This window comes from Atractosteus spatula, chromosome 5 (genome assembly GCF_055471065.1).
Source record: "Atractosteus spatula isolate fAtrSpa1 chromosome 5, fAtrSpa1.hap1, whole genome shotgun sequence".
NCBI classification, from domain to species: domain Eukaryota; kingdom Metazoa; phylum Chordata; class Actinopteri; order Semionotiformes; family Lepisosteidae; genus Atractosteus; species Atractosteus spatula.
The window spans coordinates 20624784-20641382 of record NC_142710.1 but is presented as its reverse complement, the minus strand read 5'-3'; the positions used below and the strand labels follow the sequence as shown (position 1 = coordinate 20641382).

General features: G+C 40.3%; 1 protein-coding gene across 1 annotated transcript in view; it reads left to right on the top strand.

Annotated features, from left to right (window-relative positions):
- fam13c (family with sequence similarity 13 member C) overlaps positions 1 to 16599 on the top strand; it is a 42458-nt gene that overhangs the window by 23550 nt on the left and 2309 nt on the right. Inside the window, exons 10-21 of the mRNA XM_088916631.1 lie at positions 109 to 307; positions 3144 to 3256; positions 5040 to 5091; positions 7477 to 7596; positions 8244 to 8331; positions 10657 to 10867; positions 12151 to 12292; positions 13500 to 13581; positions 14764 to 14960; positions 15134 to 15217; positions 15304 to 15399; positions 15916 to 16112. Coding sequence (XP_088772757.1) covers positions 109 to 307; positions 3144 to 3256; positions 5040 to 5091; positions 7477 to 7596; positions 8244 to 8331; positions 10657 to 10867; positions 12151 to 12292; positions 13500 to 13581; positions 14764 to 14960; positions 15134 to 15217; positions 15304 to 15399; positions 15916 to 16112 — 1581 coding nt within the window. The remainder of the gene's footprint in view (positions 1 to 108; positions 308 to 3143; positions 3257 to 5039; positions 5092 to 7476; positions 7597 to 8243; positions 8332 to 10656; positions 10868 to 12150; positions 12293 to 13499; positions 13582 to 14763; positions 14961 to 15133; positions 15218 to 15303; positions 15400 to 15915; positions 16113 to 16599) is intronic.

Below are 16599 nucleotides of genomic sequence, written 5' to 3'. Positions count from 1 at the left end.
ACAGAAGGATTAAGAAGTACATTGTCAACACATTGCAGCTCCAGCATCTATCTGGAAACTCTCACATGTCTTTAACTTTAACACATGTATCAATATCCTGATGTGTAGGGCTGACCATAACAAGGAAAACCTGCCCTGTGACGCCGTTTTCAGTGAGGAGGGCGAACAGCTACCCAAAGACACTATGCCACACACAGAGAAGAAACCTCTGGGCGATCTTGAGAAACACCATGAAGACGGCTTTCAGCCAAAGAGGTCGAAATCAAGCACTGGGCTCATCATGGATCAAGAGCAGGACTACTCCAAGGTAAATTTCTAGTTTTCTGGTCTCTATCAAAAGCAATAATATGCTTAGGATAACATTAAATGTTTCACCTCAGAACAGGAAGCGCTTGAAAGGGGCTGTCACCACATCATACAGATGTTCTATGACTGATAGGGACATCCCACCTGTAAATGTAGTTTCTGGGACTTTCAAGTTTCAGGTGCTGAAACAAGTATTTTATGAATTAGTTTGAGAATTCTTGAAAACTTGTAAATTTCAATGCCATGAGATCTTCAGTATCCTCTGTTTTAAAGTAACAGTGGTTTAACAGTTAACCCAATGGCTTCTTTTAAAGTACATACATTATTCACAAACCACTATTATATTATGAATTTTGGATCATTGGGAAAAATAACACCTGCTGCCTTATATACTGTATTTAGACAACAGTGTTAGACTGTTGCTGCAAAGGTTAATCTAGATTCACTTTTCTTACATTGACATTAGATAGAGATATGTTCCTCCTCAAGGAAAGGAGATTTGGTTTCTGTTTCAGTTTCAAACATTAAATTACTATTACTTTATCTGTTGAAAAGAAGAGTTGGTCACTTTTAGAGACCTTGATACATGTGAAGAGACTCTTTAATCTTATGTATCTCAGTTGAATGGAGTTAATATGACTTTCCACAGATTCTAAATCCAGAATAAACATCATGAGATGCTTCTGTGACAGCTGTTTAACCTGAAACCAATCAAGCCTTCCTTCATGTGACATTGTTATGGCTTACAGGCAGCTCTGGATTTGTGTTTTCATCCTGGACACTTTGATGAGAGGAGTGACGATAGGAAGAATGTGAGCAAGGCAGCACTGGGATGCTGATTATCACACTGGGATAATTGCGAGCTCCTGGTGTTAAGCATATGCCACGCTATTAGCGGCAAGTTACTTTTTGGAAAATGCGTAATTATGCATTCAAATGCATTTTAATTTAGATAGATTTTACCACGAACATCTCAGGTCTAAATAAATACTGTGGTTGATAAAGCAAATGAACTAGACCTCTGGCAGCTAGATGTTAGCTTTTAGTAAGAGCAATTCAGCGATCACAGCTGCAGTCCAAATGCTGGTCAAAGGAAACTGATTCTTATCTAGACATTTCAGGGGATTTAGTTTTAGCATAATCATAAATAACAATACAACAATTTGTAAGAGAATAGCATGAATATTAGGATTGTTAATGAAGGATGTGAATGAATTTGGTAACACTCACATGGACTCAAATCCTGAAAACAAATATACTATAATTTCCTAGTGTTTCATGGACCTGCAGTGATTTCCTTTGGTGCTTCTTCCTTGTTGATTTGACCATATCATTTTGGAGTGCCTAAAGGATGGACAAATGCTATAATCACAGATGTCCGTTTGTTATTAAGTCCACTCCTCCTTTCTGAGGAAGTAAACTTTATTCTCACGGCGAAGTCACTGAAGTATATCCAAACTTTCAGTAGACATGTTTTTCATTGACCAAATGCAAGCTGAATTAGAAAGCACAGTGTACCCAATCAGCTTCACAATGTGTCAGACAACAAATTACATGAAACTTGTGATCTTACCTTTATGATCTGTTTAGAGTCATGTTAAAACTCCACTCCATGCTATATTTCCAGTGACATTAGCAACGTCTTTTTAAGACATGTAAACATTTTAAGGTCTTTGCTGATTGTGATCCCTTATCAGAAATCAGAGAGGGACTCAGAGATTTGCTTCTGACACAAGCTAACCTGCGTTAACCTGTTGGTTTCATCTCGTTATTTGTGGCTTGTTTTAATAATGGCTATCACTCCTCCTGGCCCTCTGTCATAATGCTCTGATTGGACTGACTGTGTAATCTGACTCTTTAATCTGATTTGAAGGCCTGGGAGTTAAGCGACTCTTTTATACCCAAGGGAAAGACCAGCCCTGGAACTTATGGGAAAGGAGAAGCATTGCAAAACATTTTTTTCCAGCTAAGCATGAGTCTCATAATAGATCTGGGCCACTAACACTGGAGTCTTATCTTAACCTATGCCTGACACTGCAACAACTGTTAAAAATCTTCTCTGCTGAAGTAAGACATTTTTGAAGTCTTGGATTAAAAAAAAATACCGTTATTGTTTTTTTTCACTAAAGCTATGACTATAACAAATTGGGATCCTAAAGAAGAGAGCCTGGTAAACTTCTCATTGAACAGTCATTTTAAAGATTTTTGCTTTTCAGTATTTCAGACTTTTTTCATGATAATTACATTAATAAAAAATCTTATCTTTGAGTACTAACTATTCTATCTGCATAGATAATTCAGAGCTGTAATGGTCATTCATAAATCCTATGTAGGATGTACCTTCGTTAAAATAGTGGTTGTTTTTCAACAGAGGAAGAGAAGTATGCTTGTTTAGTGTATGTGCTGCTAAAGTGAACAACATACAATGTACTGTATATACAGTTTACAGAAAGTTAATTTAGGATTATATATACAGTTATCCTGTCTTTGGAAATTAAGATGCAGCTGTTGAAACACAGAAAGATAGTTTGAAATCGGTATTCCCGGAGACTATTTATTAATAGTTTATTAAATAGTATGTTCCTGTATTATAATGAATGACATAGATAGTCTATTTTGAAATGTGTGTAATGACTTCTGTAAAGTAACTAATTGATTTGCAAACTGATTGAAATGGAGTTCATCCATTCTGATTTCAGATTCGTCGGAGGCGTTTATCCTGACAATGCATCAAATGCATTCAAATGTGTTTGTTAAAAATAAGAAACCCTCAATTTCTAAAACATAAAATATCATCATCCCTTTGTCAGAGAGAGAAGTGCTTTTTGTTGTTCCAGAACATGGACAATGTAATGCCAAACCTGTCTACATATCAAAAGGAAACAGGTGCAGGAAACAATGAGGTCCACAATGGTCTTCGTCATAAAGAAGCACAGGATTTTCAAAATAGGTAGGCTCATGAAAACTGTTTTTAAGGTTTATTTTTTTACACTGGGCAAAGACTTACTGGAGGCGGCATGGTGATGCAGTGGTTAGAATCGCTGCCTCACAGTGCTGGAGCCCTGGGTTCAATTCTAGACTTGGGGTGCTGTCTGTGTGGAGTTTGTATGTTCTCTCCTTGTTCCCATGGGTTTTTCTACAGGTGCTCTGTTTTCCTTCCATGGTCTAAAGACATGCTGGTTAATTGGCCTCTGGGAAAACTGGCCTAGGTCTGAGTGTGTGCATGTTTGTGATTGAGTGTACCCTGCAACGGTGTCCCATCCTGGAGCCTGTTCCTTGCCAGGGTAGGCTCCGGTTCCTGCATGATGCCGTATTATAAGCCAGGTTAAAAAATTGATGGGTAAAGACCTATTGCTAATAACATGTTGGCAAGAACACATATCAATCTAATGTAATGTGAATATAGAACACAGAAAAGCTGGAAAAGCTTTCAAAGATAAACAAGCTGTTTGTGAACGATGACATAATTAGATCATTTATTCAATTCAATTCAACTTTATTGTCATTATACTTACACAGGTGCATAGTATAGTGAAAAGTGTTTCTCATTAGTCACTCAGGTGCAGTATATAAATAGAACAGAAGATAGGACAATAGACAGTAACACAATAACAGTAACGTGTAATAACATAACGTAATCAAAACTGTGCAAAATCCGCAAACAGAGAAAAGAATACAACAGGACAAAAACAGTGCAACGTAATTCGGAGAAAAGTGCAAAAATAGTATGGTGATTAATAAATACTACAACTAATACAGTTTTACTGAGCTATCGAAGGGACAGTACAATTTCGGTTTACATTTGGTTGTCGTGTGTGTAGTGGTGTTGGAGTACAGTCCTTGTGGCTACAGGAAGAAGTTAGGAGAGATCATAGTATGATGGGAGGGAGTGGGGGCTGTATATGCAGTATTATGCAATATACTGTATATACAGTATATATTCTTGTACAGTAAATGATGCATTTAACCTTGTGTTTAAGACAGACACAAGCCTTTATGAATTTCTGTATGTGTGTGCATGATGTGGATTTACATGTATAGGAAAATATTTTTGCATAGCAAACAAAGCTGGAGAAAACAACTGTTTTCGAGTCTTAAAAAGTTCTTTAATATAATTCTGCATTCCACGGGTTAACTACAGCAACAAATTGAGGTAATTGGTTAATAGAGTAGAAACAAAAAATAAGAGAAGTTATTGTACTTCTGTAAATGTCACACCCTGTAGTATAAATTAACAGTTGGAAATGGGGTGCTAAATAACTTCTGACACAGAGCAGTGTGTGTCTGGTGTGTAAACACAACACTTCCTCTTGCTGCCAAGAGGGGTTGATAAGTGACATACTGTACAGGGCAGATTTAAAGGGATATAAATAGTTCCCAGATACGTATATTTTTAAAAAAACGCCTTTCTGGTGGTTGACATGTCTGACATGTTGCATATATGCCAGTTGATTAAGTGTGCTGCACTTCAGAGTTAAGATAATTAAGGCCAAGACCTGTTTGGTATCTGTTCGGAGAGACAAATAAATGTTCAAATGCAACTTAAAGAAATGCTATTGATGTTCTTATAGTGCTTTATTTATTTGAGTGATAATAATCATGCTGGACAGTTAATCAAGATCAGATACAGTATAGTGACTTCACATTTCTAGCAGTGTGATTAGTAAGCTAGCTAAACAGTTAAATATTTTCAAGACAGCAGTAAATCACATCTTCATCTACTTTGTCTACAGTAAGGGACACATACTGAGGGAGGGCGAAAATGGCCTTCAGGAATCCAAAGAGGTATGTAAACTCATCAGGCTTTCAATATACAGTACATGAATGCATTGCAATGTAACATTTAACAGCATCTATTTGATTTCATAGAAACATAGCTAATCTCATACTAAATGTTGGCCTCTCACGCAAAATGTTACTTGAAAAGTAAAGTTACTTGTATAAGGGATTTATTTGTAAAATAAATCTAAAACTAGATTATGAAGGAATATAATTTTAAAAAGTCATCAGTTACAGAGATCTACATAGAGTGTGTATAGTTACTATGTATAATATTTCATTACCTCCTTAAAAATAATTTCCCTCAATGTTTTATTGATTTAAAGAAAGTCATTTGTAACTGTAATTAATTTATTTCTATTTAAAAGCAGCTTTTCCCATGTTATTGTACTACACCACTCTGCGATACATATATAGTTCCCAGGCATTTTATTGGATAAAATGTCAAAAGGGCATCTAATAGAAATCAGGAAAATGTCTGAACTTCATACATTCTAGCACACAAAGGATTGATGGACAATTTTGAGGTCTCAGATTTCAATTTGTCGTTGTTTGTGTGCAATAACAACAGCAATGGTAGAAGTTTGTACTCAGTTATGACCGTTTAATGTGCTACAGTAAATGAGATGCTCTTATTTGATCTTTAATTCACAATGTATTGTATTTGTTTGCAATTGTAAACAGCACTGTCTGACTGTGTCAGTCCCCTTTGTGGAGAATGTGAAATAGCGCCACCTGGCCAATATCAATGGTCACACGTAGGTGGAACAAACTGAATCTGTCCATTCTGTCTTTGCAGTGTCTTTGTTCTTCCTCTAATTCCTCTGCACCTTGTTCTTAAAGATAATTTTAACCTTGGATTTACAGTAAGCATGGAATAACTATTGTTGCTAATATTTATTTTTTATTTTAAGAGTATCATGTATAAGACCATTGTTTTAAGTGCACCCCCTTTGGTTTGTAATGAGAAAGTACTATAACCTGCGCAGCAGTATGTTTTTCAGCTTCTTTGGAGCCTCTCAGTGCAATGTTCTGTGCCACAGCTCTTAAAGCTACTTGTTTTTAATCACAAATAAAAACACGTCTCCTCTCTGCTGTATTTCTGGGTGTGAGAAGAATCTCTGATGGAGAAGGCAAGAGCAACCATTATCCTGTCTCTCACTTTGTTATTTCTTTAGCAGTTATATTGATGCTTTCCAAAGCTCACTGCTCTTCCAGAATCTGTGATGTTACCAAGGTGATTTTATATGCCAAATGTCAGATAGCCCTGAGAGTAGGTTGCCTGTAAGGTGGATACTGACGTAGATGCTGTACATGACATTCAATTTTTAAGCCCCAGCTTGCAAGGCTGAGCTGAGAAAAATACATTACAATCTGATTCAGTGCTTTTTGTTCTTTTTTTTTCTTAGTATTATACTTTGACCTGAAGTGCGCATGTAAAAGCAGACCAGGCACAAGCTTTGAATGATTAACATATTTTTTTATTTCGCTGGACTTGATTTTTTTTAAAATAAAAGTGAAAATCAACTCATTTGCAAAATTCAACAGGACCTTTGAAGTGAACATGAAAGTATTGCAGTTCAATTATTTTCTTCTTAGTGTCACCAAATTGTCCCTGTGTCTGTGTTTGTCCGGGGAAGGACTGGCTGCCTATCCAGGGTGTGGTCCTGTCTGGTGCCCCGGGCTTCCAGCATAGGCTCAGGTTTGCTGCCATTCTTGCCAGGAATAAGCAGATTGCTGGCAATTAATGAATAATATGGCTATATTATTTTAAAGCTTTTGTGTTCAAATACAAGCCATTGTCTAACAATCCATTTTATACTTACACTGTATATGAAAATAGTCTTCTTCCTTCAAACACCACCTCTGCTTTGATTGGACAAAAGCTTGCACAGCTACAGGCACTCAGAATTGACACATAACAGATGTCCCTTCATTTAATATGCACGCGTGTCTATATGTGCAATGGGAAAGTCTCATTCTACATTCAAAAGAGCCTCGTTCTTGCCTGCGTCAGCTGCTCTGTGAGCTTTGAGATGTGCAGCAGTGTGCGTTTTCCTGCGTATTACCGCGCAATCTGGCCATCCCCAGAGGCTGGGGAGGATTGAGGAGGGGGGCTGCGGAGAGGGAGGGGGGTGGTTGGGGAGGGCATCCGATCAACTTGGAATCGTTTCTCTCGGCGTAGTGAGTGAGCATCGCTGCAGCAGGGGCTTGACAGCCGCCTCCTCGAGGGAGCTTCTCACACTCCAGAGAGACAAGGCACGAGCGTGACTAAAAGCCAGTGCTAGGAGGCGCAGCACGGGCAGCCGAATGGCCTAAATCCACAGCAAGGGAGGAAACGACATTCTGAACACAGCAGGTGATGCCGTTTGTTTTGTTTTGCCACCCCAGCTGAACGAGCTGATGAAAGGTGGTCTGATGGGGGGGATCCAGCTACAACCTGCAGCAAAAGCCATTTTTTTCCCTGCTTCTGAAGGAAAGACCTCCTGCAGTAAGAGCACGGACCAAGGCGTAAGTGTGCTTCCTGTTTGCGTATTGCAGCGAAAGACTGTATTCTCTTCTTGCACTTATTTTATGAATGGGAACAGCTGGGAGGGGCAAAATTCTCACCAGATCATGATGTCAATAGACTGAATGAAATACTCCCTCCACAGTGCGGGAAAAACCGTTGACTGTACTGTAAGGCTAAACACGAAAAACCCCCTCCCCACCCCCACCTCCCTATTTATTCTTCCCCACACCTATCCACCCACACCCACCCCCCTCCTCGGATAAACCGGGCAAAAGGAAATTATCACAGACTTGCTGACGAAAACCCCCATTCCCACCAGTGCTACTGTTCCATGAATAATCCTTATGAATCAGGATTCATGCAGCTGCAGAGCTACAAACGGTGACACATAAATAACTGGCACTGAGGATTCATGGAAGACGAGCTTGGCTGCTGCTGAGCAACCCCAAGACTGGAGCCCTGAGAGTGGACTGTGATCTAGAGAAGCGCTGGAGTAAGAAATAACCGCAGAGCACGCTGCTCACACCAAGGAGTAGAGCTTCAGTTTTTTTTTTAAGACATTATGTTCTGCTTCTGTTTGCAGAGCTCTTTCCTTAAATTACAGGCCTTGGACGTTGATCTATGCTCTGCATTTGTGCCATCACAGGAGGACAGTGCCCAGATACAGGGCAACAAAGAGCAAAGCCTCCCAACAGCGCGCAGTGTGCAGGCAGAGGAGAGCAGTAACCCGGGAGGTAGGAGCCTGAGCCAGCACTGCCTGGACTGTTTTCCATTTCCTGTGAACAGCATTCAGGGTTCCACGATAGCACTTCATTTTGAAAAAGCATATATTAATGCTTCCATTAGGTCCTGCAATATGCTGATGTTGTGTAATTATTGTGTGTTTCCATATTAATGTTTTCTCATCCTTCATTAACCCTTCATGGTTCTTTTTTTTATTATTCCTGTGGGCATTATAGGTCATGTCACTTTGTGCACATTCAAATACCTGAGGTCTCCTGCAGTTCTGTTCCTGCTTTTACTACATTTATGCTTTATGTCTTTTTTCAAGAGAGCACCGGTGAATTTTCTCTGTTGTCTGAACCAGACTTCATGAACCAGACTTCAGTTCATAGCATTAGAAATCCCATAGTGAGAGCCTGCCATGCTTTCATATGAGATTATACAGATGAAAGAATGACTGCTTTGATCGTTTCTTGTGCAAAAGGTGTGTGTATGTGCTCCCACAAACACTCTTTTTTTCCCCCAAGGCTTGTCCTATTTCTCATGTCACATTAGACGCATGGGCATGACATTCTTATATAAGCTGCCCATTCACCTACACATATTACACAAGATGCTTGGTGTAAAAAACTGCATTAAGATACGTATGGACAACGGATAGACATTATTATTGTGCAGAGGTATGGTCTCATGCAGATTCACACACATAAATCTGTTACACCATGCTCTCAGTTCTGTTGTTCCAGTATGTATCACGCATAAATTAACCGCAGTCCTAAGTCAGCTTGTAAAATAATGCCATGCAGCTTCATGTACAAAATGATTCTTCACCTTCTGCATCGTTATTAATGTCAATAGACAATAATAATCTTTCCAGTTTCTGATGTTGTGTTTTCAGTAACAGTATTTATTTTAGTAATTAGGTGTTGCTCTCATAGTAATCTGAATAACACAGATCTCTCGCAAGCTTCATATTTTAGATATAATTAGTGTTTGCACTCAATGGAATGGTCAATTTGTATTAACATTTGCAGCACGACTACTGACTGGGAAACACGTCTGCTTGAGCTAGCTAGTGATGTGCCTCCTCTTTAGCAGGAGTTCTCTGTAGGTTGATGATAGTTAATTTGTCCTTATTCCCATCGATCTTTAAAGATAAAGACTCATCAGTTTGACATTTCTGAGTTTTGGTTCCACAGTGATTGAGGTGGCAATTTACTGGTAGACTGGCCTCGCAGACTGTGGTAGAGAATGAGGCAGATATTAACCCATTAGCCCCAACAATGCTTTATATGCATCTTTGAATGTAGAAAAGACAATACTGGTTTTCTTATGAAAGTGGAATATTTAAATTATGGAAACTTTGAAAAACACTACTGTCTCCATTGTGAAGTATAGATCTGTATGCATAATTTAAATTCGGTAGAATTAGTCTTGCAGAATCCTAAACACAACACACATATTTCCACAAAACTTGATATTTTTAAGTGATACAAATCACTTAAGCAGGTTCCTGCACAGAGAACACCTTCACTTTTAGGTGCACCGACAATGACTAACAATGACAAGTGGAATTACAACTGAAAACTTTCAGCTAAGCATGGTGTTGTTAGCAGTGTTAAACACTCTATGAAAAGATAACCCAACCAGATCTTCAGCTGGGTGGAGGATGTCTAGTTTTGGTATCACAATAACGATGTCAAAAGATCTTCACTTTAATTTAATTTGATAGAATTGTCATTTTTTATGTTAATGTGCTACTATAGTATTACCACCCATCCATTTTCTAATTGTTTTATTCAGTACAGGGCTGTGGGGGAGCCAGAGCCTTTCCCGACAAACAGCCTCCTCAAGGCAGGATACACTCTGGACAGGACGCCAGGCCATCGCAGGACACACACACACACACACACACACACCAAGACCAGTTTTCCCAGAAGCCAATCAGCCCACCAGCACGTCTTTGGGCTATGGGAGGAAACAAGAACACCCAGAGGATACCCACAAACACAGGAGGGACATACAAACTCCACACAGGTAGCACACCAGGTCCAGAATGGAACCCAGGGCCCCAGCACTGCCAGGCAGCAATACTAACCACTGTGCCACCACTGTGCCACCACGCCACCCCCCTGCTGCTATTTCTAGAGAATGTTGATAAAAAACATGCTACATAGCCTGGAAGCGGTGAACACATGGGACGCATGAGCCTGTTTTGCTGTCAGTTATAGCTCCCAATCCTGCTAGGCAAATGGCTGTTCATGTCCCTCATCTTTCTAGTGAGTCAGAGCCCTGCCGGCCTGGTGACTGCAGAGCGCTGGGTTTTCTTTTGGCAGAGCCTGTGCCGGCGCTGAGGATCCTGCACCACGAGAGGGAGAGCTCTGCCGAATCCCAGCAGGCCCCAGGGCCCAGCCGGCTCCTCCATCACATCACCGACGGTGACAGCCCCCTGCCCTCCCCGCGCTGCCCCAGCTTCAGCCAAAGCCAGAGGTTCAACAGCGACCCAGAGTCAGCCCCGTCGCCTCCTTCCGCCCAGCAGTTCATCATGTAAGTTCCATTGGGATTTCTCAAAGTGTGAATGAGAGAGAGACCGTGTCTTTATTATCCCTGAGGGGCAATTTGTTTTACAGCAGCAGAGAATACAAAGAAAAACATGCAAACAAGAAATACACACAGACATGACCAAGAGAATCAACTGTTGAGCACGGTTATGGCCACAGGTATGAAAGAGAACTTGAACCTGTTTGATTTTAAACTGGGAAATCCATATCTGTGCTCTGAGGGGAGTAGTTGGAACTAAACAAGGGGTGTGAAGGGTCATCTAGGATGGAATATACTTTACGCAAGACTTGTAACTGATAGACGTGGGGGAGGGTTGAAAAATCAGCACCATTGACTTTCTGACATAGTTTGACAGGAACCCTCAGTTTATTTCTCCACAGATTCAGATTCCCAAACCAGAAGATTAGGGCAAAAGTTAAAGCAGATAAAATAAAAGACTGATAAAACATGATCAACAATGAATTAGCAACTTAAAAAGGATAACATTCGTAAGCTTTCTGAGTAAAAACAGGCACTATTGCCCTTTCTTGAAAATATAATTGAAATTTGAAAGTTCACCTTTGAAAATAGAATCGACGACTGAAATTTTTCCTTTGAAGAATTTCAATATTGACTAATACACCCTATGAGACCCAAGGGAAAGACCAAGTGTCTAATAAAGGTATGCAATATACCCAAATTCAGCAGTAATCCTGAGCTACCTGGTACCAGATACCAGCTGTGAATGAGATTTCCTTGTCTTCCCTTCTTGAGACACCATTGAACTGCCACACTGCTGGGGTTGCATTCAGGAGGGATAGCTTCTGGCAGCTGCAGTAATTCTTCTTGCGAATCACGTCACCCTTTTAGGAGGGGGAGGGGTTTCTCGTGAGGAAAGTCCCTTTCAAGAAGATGAAGGCAGCTGAGAGAACCCTCTCCAGATGCCTCAGCGCACTGCAGTTTTCTTCTGCTTCTCCCGGAGACGCAGGTCTCCCCTATCTCTCCTCTTCATACGCAATTCATGGGTTCTGTTTATGGATGCCCGAAAAAATTCAATATAGTGGAAAATGACTGAGACAATTACTTTTTCTTAAGTTTGCTTAAACAACTGTATTGTTGCTGTGATTGTGGGGTTTATGACACAGTAAAGAGTATTGTGGACATGATCAGGTATTGCATTGGGTTAATTTATCATAGAATCTGTCAGGGTGGACGTTATGTTGTAGGGCCCCACTGCCCAACCCCTTTGATATTCTAGCTCCACCTGGGTTTGCGTTGTGCACCTACAGGTCCCGAGGCATTGTCAGGACTGTACCCTCTGAGGGCTCCAAAGAGCCACTGTCAGTGGCACTGCTAACCAAACACATCCAGAACCTGAAGAAGAAGATCAAGAAGTTTGAGGAGAGGTTTGAGCAGGAACGGAAATACAGGGTAAGTAGACTAACAGCCTAGACAAATCAGTACTATCCCTGAAGCCCTTTGAAAGATTCCATCCCTGGAAAAACAAGACTTCTTGTCCTCATGTCCAGAGAGTGAATTAATAATAATAAAAATTCTATACACTTATATAGCGCTTTTCCACTCAAAGCGCTTTACAGGTATTGGGGACTCCCCTCCACCACCACCACCACCAATGTGCAACATCCACCTTGTTTTTTTTAATCCCAACACCTGGACCTCAATGTTTACTTTAGAGCACCATGGTGGCGCTAGTACTCATAGCTCCAGGTCCCGAGTTTGATTTCAGCCTTGGGTCCCTATCAGAATGGAGTTTGCATGTACTCTTAGTGTTCAAGAGAGTTCTATCCAGGTTCAGCAGTATTCTTTCCAAAGACGGGGAGGATAGGTGTACCTGAAAAGATCAATCCAAGGGTTTGATCCCTGGTCCCTGTCAAGAAGGGTGATGTACCACCCCCCCCCCCATTCCTCAGCCCTGTCACCAGTGATTCTGAAATTCTCTTGCTCTCAGAATTGAGAATAGATTGCGTAGCTAGTGGTTATTTTATGTCTTTACGGTTTTAAATGAAGTGTGGATTTTAACAAGAACTATACTTTAAATGTTAAATGACATCAAATCTAGTTTCGTGGTTGTGCATTTTTAATTGCAATACTATGCAGAACAGAAGCACTGTGGTTCTGTATGGAATTAAGGTTCCTCTAAATATACAGTAGCTTTGCTCAGGATAGCATCTATCAGTGCTATAAACTGTATGTGTTTAAAGCATCCTATATTATTACATTTATATATATATGGATGAAGGCTATGGTTACAAGCTGAATCATACAAAAGAAAACTCAAAGTGTCTAGCAGGCTTTATGTGTCTATTTTGATGACTTACTACTTTTGAGCTGGTAAAATTCGGCCATATAAATCAGTAATATATTTAATTATCTCAGTAAGAGTCCAAATGGAATTCACATCAAATGATAATATGACCTTTCAGGACTAGACCTGAAATTTGGTCTACATATTTACCCATATTTTACCTGTGACCTTAAAGCAAACACTTTCACTTTGAACTCTCCATGTCCCCTAAAGAACTGTGCCATATTTCACTGAAACCTCTTTGTACCGATGTACTGTATATGCACATCTGTTAGTACAATGTCAGATCTCCAATGTGTTTTTCTCTTCCAGCCTTCACATAACGACAAAACAGCAAATCCAGAGATGTTTAAGCTAATGGATGACCTGGCTAAGTCTCGCAAACAGCTAAAAGGTATTTATTCTTTACTTTAGATATGTATGGAACGAAAGGGAGTTCCTACCTTTACAGTATCTTTGTTCTTCTATTTTTAATGAAACCTATAAGTTAAGGTAAAAATCTTAACTGGATTTACCACCTGTGTGGAAGGATGGAGTTTATTAAAAAAAAAAACGTATGCTGGATTAATCAGCATTCTGTGTGCTACTTTATTTAGCCAGGAAATAAAGTCAATTAGATCAGTAACTATGGTAACACACCGACAGCAGTAGATAATCCAACCGGGAGTAAGGAACAGACTTTTATTCCCTCCCAACAAACAAATATCGCCCTCTCCTGGTGGGAGGAACCAAGGCAAATACTGCTGACACCAGCTCATCTCTTTTATAGTGAAGAAGCCCCACTCCGTCTCCTCCTAACAACCTCTGTGCAGCGCAGTACAATAATGGTTACAAATCTGAGAACACAGTAATGGCAATATAACAGGCCGTTAAGAAAATTCCATCAAAATACATGACGATATTATATTAAATTGCAGTTCCAGGTACCATGGCCTTGATAATATTTCACTTGTAAGTGATATATATATAATTATTATAACAATTCCATATGCTTATGTAGGGCTTTTCTGGACACTCAAAGCACTTTACAGGTATTGGGGACTCCCCTCCACTATCACTAATGTTGCAACTGGATAATGCAACAGCACTCACCACACACCCGTTATTAGAGAGGAGGAGAACAGAGTGATGAAGCCAATTCATAGATGGGGATTATTAGGAGGCCATAACTGGTAAGAACGAATGGGGAATTTGGTCAGGCCGCTGGGGTAACACCCCTACTCTTTTTCGAGAAACACCCTGGAATTTTTAATGACTTGAGAGTCAGGACCTCGAGTTCATGTCTCATCCGAAGAATGGCACCTTTTTACAGTATAGTGTCCCCGTCACTATACTGGGGCATTAGGACCCATACAGACTGCAGGATGAGCGCCCACAGCTGGCCCCACTAACACCTCTTCCAGCAGCAACCTTAGTTTTTCCCAGGGGGTCTCTCATCCAGGTACCAACCAGGCTCACAACTGCTGAGCTTCCGTGGGTTGTCAGTTGTGAGTAGCAGGGTGATATGGCTGCTGGCAACACATAACTACATATAACTATTTTTTTCTACTTACTCTTTGTTTTTCTTGCCCCGAAGACCTCAAACTAAAACAGTCTGTCGTGGAGCTGAGAGAACGGAGGACTGATTCACAGACAGAGACGAGCAGAGTGAGCAGTGACCCACAGGGAGCAGCAGAGCAGCAGCATAAACCATGTCTAGAGGAGACTGTCGACACGCTCCTGAAGAGGCTGAAAGAAAAGCGGAGCACACTGGGCCTTCCCGAAAACATGAAGGTAAATGTGCAAGGGCGACTGCTGGATTTGACTTCTCTGGACTTGTTTGTGTTGAAAAGTAGCTGTGCCAGTCGCAGCTGCTCTTGATGATAACAGCTTTACACAGGGAAGAGGCTGAATAAAGTACTTTTAAAGGAAACCTTCACAGTTGGCTGCATTTATATACTTTACAGGAAATGAATCAAAACCAAATGGCCCTGGAGAAAGTTACTCTTCAGAAATGTTTGCTGTATTTTGAGAGTCTGCACGGACGGCCAGTAAGTCCCCCTTTCTATTCATAGAAAAGTTATATAAATCATCTGGTACCATTAAATTGAATAGCAAGCATTTTGGTTTTTTTCAGGTTACCAAGCAGGAAAGAAATCTCATGAAGCCCCTCTATGACAGATACAGAGCCATCAAACAGCTGCTCTGCTCAACGCCCTCCATAACTACCATTGTGAGTTTCAGTCCTAGAGTCTGCATTCATTGACATGACATGACAGCTCTGTCGCTAATGGAGTCTGACCTGTATGGACATACTAAAATACTAACAGCTAGAAACAGTTGTGAGTGACCTGTTAATCTAACTAGTTTATTTCAGATTATTTATGTCATATTTCATTTGTCCCTTTTCTATTTTTTTTTAAATTACAGACTAATGGGGTTCTCCGTTAGGGTTTACTTTAATTGTTGGTTAGGCAGGCTGACACCTGAGTGCAAAACATGCCAAAATATTTTCATACAAGGATATTTTTAAAACCTCAGGTGAGGCTACACTTTTACTTGCTTTGGCAACAGATTGGAGATAACCACTGTCACTTGCATAACTTGTTTAAGCACATTCATATTAGTCCTTTCAATATTGTTAGGGTATAAAAAAAGGCTTAAAATCCTATGATATACTGTAGTAGAGTTCGAATTTGAACATTTTAGCTCTCGGAGCAGCTTGTAAGGATAGTTTTGCTGTGTGCAGGAGGAAGAAGATTCTGATGACGACAACATGCCGCACAGTCCTGCTCCACCGTCCAGAGCGCTCTGTCAGATTTCCACCGATGAGTCTCTGTGTCCGCAAGACGAAGACAATGAGACTGCCTTCGTGTCACCTTTGGATGAAGTGAAAGCAGTCAGACAGCCAGCCATCACTATGTCGAATTTGCATGAAGCTTCCAAGTAAGATTCTGCCCCCGAGTCTTGAAACGTTATACTATGACTTGCTGTAAACAGAGACAGTGCGACTGTAGCTTCTGTATAAGAGCATGAGATTTTACATTACTCACGTTCTGCTCATGCATCCCTATATCAGTTGTTTTTTTTTTCATTTTTCACTGCAATATTTTCTTCACTGTAATATATCCCAAATCTAGCGATTTCAAGAATCCCAGTCATGTGTAATCTTGCTTGGTCTTTTGCTGATCCCGTATTTTGGAAGGAAATTTACACCATGCTGGAATGCTACAAAAAGCATCTTCCTCCAGATGCTCCAGATGTAAAAATGCTATAGTAAACGTTTTTATGTTTATGTAAAACTCACAAAAATCCTCAAGCTGTCCCTAGAACAGCTAGAAGAGCTACAACCCCCAGTTAATTCCACATTTCAACACATCTACATTTTCCAGCATTACCATTTATACATCCAATTTTTTCAGTGCTTTCAATG